This window comes from Callionymus lyra, chromosome 9 (assembly GCF_982586985.1).
Source record: "Callionymus lyra chromosome 9, fCalLyr1.hap1.1, whole genome shotgun sequence".
Taxonomy (NCBI): domain Eukaryota; kingdom Metazoa; phylum Chordata; class Actinopteri; order Syngnathiformes; family Callionymidae; genus Callionymus; species Callionymus lyra.
This window is the reverse complement of record NC_141826.1, coordinates 16,217,501-16,225,000: the sequence shown is the minus strand read 5'-3', so window position 1 is coordinate 16,225,000 and position 7,500 is coordinate 16,217,501. Positions and strand designations below refer to the sequence as shown.

Sequence of the window (7,500 nt, the reverse complement as noted above, 5' to 3'; positions counted from 1 at the left end):
AGCCTTTTGGCGACCGGTTTAGGAATCATCCTGTACAGAAGGTCATCCGTCTTTTTCATCTCATAGTCCAACATCTTCATGCTTTCCTCCAGTTTGCTGGACTTTTTCTGCTCCTGTGTTCACAGAAAAAAAATAAACGTGAAGCTCTTGTCAGTTATTGAACTCAGTGACTGTTTGCTTGCTTTAAATCTCGGGGCAGCGATACCTGTATGAGCGCCCTCTTCAGCTCCTCCGACTGCTGTGTTCCCGCCAACACCAGGTCTCTGCTGGAGTCGTGCATGCTCAGGTCGTTAATGTAAAGGCCTGTCTTGAACATGGCGCTCAGACTCTCCATCCTGACAACAGGAAGCATTAGCTATGATTGCAGAATGTTTCCTTTTTTATTGTATTAATAAACCAGATGAAGACCCAATGCCATCTATTTCTTTCACAAGGGCGGAAGAAGGCAACAACTACACTGATATATAAGAGTGAAAACTATTCACATTGGCATTGTTTAGTGGATTTCCGTCGTCTGTCTTTTAGGATGGAGTAAAAGTACCCAGTGAAATAAAAGCTTGCAACTTTATTTCAGTTTTGAGAGTGTTACAAAAAGACAGGGCGGGGAACCTAAAAGATTTTATTCCCATTTTTGTCTAAAGGCGTGGGGCAGCAAAGGGCATAATGGCTTCTGATTCGCCGAAGAAAAGGGCTTAAAAAGGCAGGAACCCTGCCGAAAAGAGCCTCATAGTAGCTTGTATGGAGAAGCCATTTGGATGAGAATATCAATTAAAAATATTGGGATCCACAGGTCAATGAATGAGTCATTGAAGGGGGCGACACAAACCTAAACTTTGAAAGCTTCTGATTCACATCTTCAGAGGATTGAATGTATATTTAGGTAGCAAGAGTGAGTTCAGCGGCGGCATGAGAGCGTTTACTTTTACGACAAAATACTTGAGAGGAGGAGGAGGGGGATGTTTTGGCTATAGTCTCCCTCGGTTGTAAATGGGTTCCCATTAGACTCACAAGAGCTGCGCTGTCTGATTACGAGCTAATTAGCCGCTCATTTCATGCATGGTAAGTGCTACTCGAATGGGCCGCTCAGTTGACTCACTGCCCAGGCTGTTATTTCCAGCCAGCTTTTTACACAATTTACTTTTCAAGTGCTGCATTTTAATAAAGCGCTTTATCTCAACTAGCGAGGAAAACGGAGGTGGGGGTTCTCACACAGGGGTCCCGAGAAAGATGATGGACTCCCACTCGGGCATGTATCTCATTTGTCCTTTCAGTCTCAGGCAGCGGCTGCCGTCGCCCCAGCTCTCCATGGCGTTGGCGCTGTTACCATCTGGAAAAGGTGAGATATTGGGGGGAGGCATGAGAATTTTGATGTTCAAATGTTCCGCCTGAAACCTTTGTAGTCGTCCCCAATGATGGACTGGAACGCCATGAGTTCCACATCGACGTCGGCGGAGCGATTCCCATTTTCATAGTCAGAATCTGTGACAAAGAGGGATGGAAATTATTAGAAATAAAGCCTGGTTAGTCTTAAATATACTCTGTATTATTTGGAGTGGTCTTATTATCCAACCAGTGCAACCATTACAATTATGTCGCTATCAGACTGATACTGACGAAGTTCTAAGATCAAGGTCAAAAGGTTCTCACTCTGGACTCGATTGTGGAGGTTCCTCTCCCTCTTCACCGGCTCTTTGGACATGATTTCAAACAGGTTATTGGGGTGTGAGATGATCTGGAAGCATTGTTTGGGAGTAAAGTGTTACTTTAAAGGTCACTTTTGCAACATCGAAGCATTAACTTTAACACACTCACCATGTTCCACGTGAACTCCACCAGGGGGCGAGCTAGCAAGAAAGCGTCGGTGATTTTTTTGCCATCCAGATCGGGGAAGACTGTAGAAAGTCCTGATCCGACATTGTGCACCACCATGTCCTGGATATGAACCGGTTTTAACGGTGTCTTCTCATCAATGTCGAGATAGGAGTTTTACCTGTCTGAAAACGATGTTGAACGGGAAGACTTCGAAGAAGAAATCGGAGTTAATCGGGAGAACATCCTGCTCTTCCTCGTCCTCCTTCATGATGTAGCGGTAAGCAGAGTTGTCGAAATTCAATCTGTGCATAAACAGGTTAAGATATCTCTCAATGTCACCTAAGGAACTTGGCGAGCGAGTGGTTACCGCATGGTGACGTGGGAGTAGTCGCCGACCATCTGCTCCGACAGAACCTCCACATGGATGTCCGTGTCGTAGAACTGCTTCCCCATCTGTCTCAGCTGACCCATGGCGTAGTGCAGGTAGCCCTTTCGCTTGCTCCTGCGCGTCACAGAAGTTAAGGTTAACCCGAGCAGCTCTTCAGGACTTCTTGCTCTTTTCAAATGCGTCCCACCGGTAGTGGAGGGTGACCCCCGTGGCCGACTCCTCCTGGCAGAAGAAGGTCGGCGGCTGCACTTTTGGGTAGCTGAAGCGCAGGTACTCGTGAAGGTTGTCCAGGCCGTTTACAAAGTCACGGACATGACGACCCAAAACCTGAGTAAAGATGGCGAGACACTTAAATACTTTCAGCACATGTGAATTTGACCCAAGGGCCTTATATATAGCAAAGAGGTGCCTGGAAAAAAATATATAAAACCAGATCCTGTCAAGGTCCAGTCTTTACGTCTCCCTCGTGAGTGTGATGTGAAACTATGAATCGCTTTGACGTATTCGTTTTTTTTTTTTTTCAATGTTTGATACTATACTGTATATATTTTAATTATTTATTATTTCTATTTTAATGCTTGTCCTTGATTTCACACATTACCAGGAAAATGCTTTGTTATTATTGTAAATAGTATTTCTATTTTGAATCGACTTGTTTTGAAATTGTGTGATATTTTTTCACAGTAGTGGTTTAAAACTGTATGATTTACCCTGAGAATTTTTTTTTTTTTTACATTTTCAATTCAATTAAATATTATTTAAAGTGTCATATCATAACCAAGTTATCTCAAGTAAGACTATATTGGAGAAAAGAAAAACAGATCTAGCAACACAACAATGAGTGAATCACAGCATGGCAGTGGGGAGGGAAAATTACCCTCTAGAAGGAAGAAACCTCGAGCAGAACCAGACTCAGTGTTGACGGCCCCCTGTTGCAACCAGCATTTGAGATTTTTCTTTTGAATTTCCAAATTCAAATGAAACTACTCATATGAAGATGATATTTTGAGGTGCATTTAAATGTTTTTAAATGTGATTTTAATAATGTATTCAACAATCAACTCCATGACCCTTTATTTTCACCTGAAGAACTGTTTTAATGGCCCTTTTCCAAATGTTTTTTTTTTTTAGTGATCCGGTCGTGGAGAACAAATTGCTCGAGTAGTATCAAACAAACAGGCAGAGATGACCAGGATGGTGACTTCACTGGGGAAGGAAATGTTTTAATACTGTAAATACATTCTCAGTTAAATATCTGGCTTTAAGTAGAGAAAAACGAATCTAAGCTGCTTTAGAATATTTAAAAAAAAAATCGAATTCAGTATTTCATGGTTTGTGCCGAAAATTATTTGTGTTAAATCGTCTATTTTTTCGACGTTTGACTGACAGCTGTGTAAATTGTTTGTGGCGATCTGTTCCATTGTAGGTTCAAGGTTTTTGTATTCAAGGAGAAAATGGAAAGCATCTGTAAATCCAGGTCGTGTTTTGTCACAATTCTCACCTTGAGGATTCTGTCGTAGCCGTACTTGCCGACGAAGCCCAGGAAGTAGACGCCCCAGGAGTTCATCAACTCATTGTAAGGCGTCCCCGTCACTCCGCTGGCTGCCTTCGCGATCCTTGGAATCACACTCTCGCTGTAAACCTGCGGGAAACAGGATTTGACTTTTCGAGAATTTTTTCAGTTTGAAAAAAAAAAAAGCGTTGACGATTAATTACCTGATGGGTGACGAAGGAGTGCAACCTGACGTCGGCTCTTTCTCTCACCAGCTTCCACACGTCGTCTCCGTACGACTCCTTGATGAAGTCGTGGAGACTTTCGCAGAGCAGACCGTACATCCCTGCAGCTCAGACGTTCTCCTGGAGGCACCTGCGAGACTAAAAGAGACTCCTAAAGACCTTCTTCGCACGGGCCGGGTTTGCATCTGAAGGCAACGAAGCAAATGTTTTTAACGGTGCCAGCGAAGCCCTTCAGGGTGAACGAGTGTCCATTGTTCCCGTGGCAGCTGTCCGGACCTGGTGGTCGCTCCAGGTGACATGAAGGCACTCACTCAAACACAGGTGACACCAGACACTCGTCTGCATCCGTGAAGTCAATAACCCCCAGAAAATATAACCAGAGATGTTTCGTAGCAAACTCGCCGCGACCCCATTTTTCTCCGCCAGGCCGGGAGAAAGCCCGGTGGGAGACGGCGGCACTTTAGGTGCAAAATCAATATCTAATCTCAAAAGGGATAAAGGAAAGTTTCTCGTTTCTTCGGGGCTCCTGCAGATCTCAATCCATCAACTCGTGTCCAGGGAAGAACTGAAGGATAATTTCAGTCACAAAAGGCTGTTTACCAAGTACAAACTTAGTCATTAAAACTTTTCTATTTTCAAGAGAAGTTCTTCAGGGGAATATGTTTGAAAATATATAGAGACAAATATTGCTTTAAAGCACAAGTTAATGAGGTAAAATATTATATAATCAGATTATAAGTCATGAATTATAATAGATAATTTAGACAAAAACAAAACATCAATTTTTTTTATACTATTAATGTAGATTTATGACAGTAAAATACAGTTTAAATGTAATTTTTTTCAATAATGCTGTCGTTTTGAACATGTATTTGACACAATATAACAGTAAAATCAGATTTTTTTTTGCCCAGGAAAAGGTAAGAGTGGCTCCGGGACCCAGTATTGAGTTGATAATCAGGCTGTGAGCCCTCATTTTCTGATTGGCTGCCTTTGATCCCTGTTCTTTCAACCCACATGAGGACCCTTCTATCAACAACATGCTCATTATTTCAGCTAACACATCTGTAAACTGCCTGTCGTTCATATCATGAATTAAATGAAATAAAAGGACATTTTATTTTATTTTATTTTATTTTATTTTATTTTATTTTATTTTATTTTATTTTATTTTATTTTATTTTATTTTATTTTATTTTATTTTATTTTATTTTATTTTATTTTATATGCTTCTTAAATATGATGTCTCTTGTTTTATTTTATTCTATTGTATTTTATACATTGCAGGGTTTTTTATTTAGTTATATTTATTTCATTCTTTTAATTTTGATCTGTCATCACGATTGTCACCACTGGCAATTTAAGTTTCCTGATTATTTTCATAGCAAAAAAATGATCTTAAGAAAAATATTATTGTACAAAAAAGTGTCCAAACAATTCATTAATCAGATATTTTGAAACTATATTGCGTTAAATATGAATTATCCACACTTGAATAACAAATAATTATTATATTATTATATTATTATAATTATATTAATATTTAGTTACTAGTGGAACATAGAGTATTGAAAAAAGCAAAAGATTAATAATAATAATAATAATAAATTGTTCAGAATTATTCTCTTTCCTTTTCACTTGGACTTCTTTGCTTTCTTAAACCATTTTTCAAGATCATAAACAAATTATTTAATAGATTTATTCAAGACAAAAATCTTGTGCACCATTGACTTATTTATTTTTATATATATAGTTTTAAAATTAGGAATATTTGGCTACATTTTTTTCTTACCGTGCCATCATTTTGATAATCTTCTGGCATCTGATCAAATATTTTCCTTGTTCAAAGCGGCTCTAGTTTGAGTCTCTTCCAGGTGCCTGAGCTTCTGAACTTAAGGGGAGTTTGTCGCCACCAGAGCTTTATTTTCATTGCTCTGTGACAGCCGTGATAGGAGATTTGACTGAGAACCAGGGCCTCAGATTAAGAGGAGAAAAAAAAGAAAAAAACTTGTAAGGAGACCAGAAGTAAAAATCAGGACATTGAGTTTCGACTCAAGTGTTCGAGCTATAAATAGACTTAGTAGAACTTGATTGTGACGAAGAAACAACAGCTGCTGAAACACAGACTCACTCCATTATCAAACCGTCTCGATGTCAGGGTGTATATCTTTATACTCCCCCTTCCTGCCCCCCCGTCCCCCCCGATCCGGGGGCCTCGTCTAAATCCTCCCAACACTCCCTCGGTCCATCCTCAGTCCTGCAAAAATAATTCAGTGAGGTAAGTGCCCGAGGCATCCCGGGATGAGTTTTATAGGCTGTTGCCTCCCTGCTGCAGAGCGTCAGTGGAGCGTGGACGGGTCCACAACGCCGCCCTGACCAGCCCGACGCCAGCACAGCTCTCGGGTAAGAACTGAGAGGAAACTTGTCTTTGTGAGCCGTTGATGACAATTGAGTTGAAGTATCAGGACATTGTTACTTAAGGAGGAAATATAAGAAAGTTTCTTGTTACTCTGGATAGAATTAGTAGAGGGTTTGCCGGTTTGAGTCCCATAGCTTTTTTAACTTGAAATTAAATTATAATAATGTTGCTTTATAAGTAGGTAGAATGCTGCCATTACATTATGACCAGCTACTTCTTATTGACCATTAGGTCAGGTGGAAGAGACTTGTATTTGTCTGAGGAGTGACGACTTGAAGAAAACAAATTAGTTGATGAGATTGTTTTTACTTTACTTTTTAAATCAAGGGCAGACCAGGGGCCATATTTAGTCCTTTTACTGTATTTACTCGGCCCTTGTGAGGTCAAAATAGAACATTTGATTTTGTATTTATTATAGGGTTAACTCAATACAACTTTCCTAATTTCTTTGCATAGGAAGTGTTTTTTTCTCTCTTTTTCTTTGCACTTTTTGTGTAAATATCTTGGCCCTCAATATAATTTGAATGAAAATTGAGATTAAGAACATTGAGAAATTGAGAACATTTTTATTAAAAGGTTCATGAACATTTATTTTTTTTTTTTTTATTTTATGTCAATTTTCCATTTTTACTTATGTCATCATATTTTGGCTTTGTTCTTACTCTTGGCTGGACGGCCCCTCACAATAGTCACAGAATATAATGTGCCCGTCCCCCCACGCTCTAGAGATTTATCTCAATGTATCAAAAAGATATAGAACTATTGACTACAACAAATATAATTCATGTTTATTTACTCGTCCAACAGCAACTAAAGTTTCATCTCCACTGCAACAGTTGTCACTGTGGCGTCAACAAAGAAGCACTTGAACTTTTTCAATTTCACATGAATTCATTGATGCCACAGTGACAACTGTTGCAGTGGAGATGAAACTTTAGTTGCTGTTGACTCAAGCACCAGTCAATAATAGATGAAAATTATTACCTAAGGGTTGTATTCACAAAAAAAGGATGATTGTCTATGACAACAAGTCATCTGAAAAGTTGATGCAGGTGGAAGAGAATTTGATGCAGAAAGCAGACGCGTCAAGCTGAGAAACAACAGTGTTTCATTGTGTTATAGTAAAAATAGCAGCGATAACAGT

General features: G+C 39.5%; 2 protein-coding genes across 3 annotated transcripts in view; one reads left to right on the top strand and one right to left on the bottom strand.

Annotated features, from left to right (window-relative positions):
• The window catches only part of LOC148072028 (soluble guanylate cyclase 88E-like), a 6,947-nt gene extending 2,909 nt beyond the window's left edge, over positions 1–4,038 (bottom strand). Inside the window, exons 1-11 of the mRNA XM_087798853.1 lie at positions 3,917–4,038; positions 3,702–3,842; positions 2,388–2,527; positions 2,180–2,314; positions 1,991–2,114; positions 1,813–1,932; positions 1,648–1,732; positions 1,393–1,479; positions 1,210–1,327; positions 206–335; positions 1–113 (exon numbers count right to left, since the gene is read on the bottom strand). The exon at positions 1–113 is cut by the window's left edge and continues 34 nt beyond it. Of these exons, the coding sequence (XP_087654979.1) occupies positions 1–113; positions 206–335; positions 1,210–1,327; positions 1,393–1,479; positions 1,648–1,732; positions 1,813–1,932; positions 1,991–2,114; positions 2,180–2,314; positions 2,388–2,527; positions 3,702–3,842; positions 3,917–4,036 (1,313 nt within the window). The 5' untranslated portion in view covers positions 4,037–4,038. The remainder of the gene's footprint in view (positions 114–205; positions 336–1,209; positions 1,328–1,392; positions 1,480–1,647; positions 1,733–1,812; positions 1,933–1,990; positions 2,115–2,179; positions 2,315–2,387; positions 2,528–3,701; positions 3,843–3,916) is intronic.
• A 2,145-nt stretch (positions 4,039–6,183) lies between these two features.
• Positions 6,184–7,500, top strand: part of LOC148072027 (myozenin-2-like) — a 9,497-nt gene continuing 8,180 nt past the window's right edge. The window contains exon 1 of one of the 2 annotated variants that reach the window (XM_087798977.1): positions 6,184–6,340. The gene's annotated coding sequence lies outside the window, so the exon portion shown is untranslated. The remainder of the gene's footprint in view (positions 6,341–7,500) is intronic. The other variant, XM_087798976.1, reaches the window with a different exon arrangement.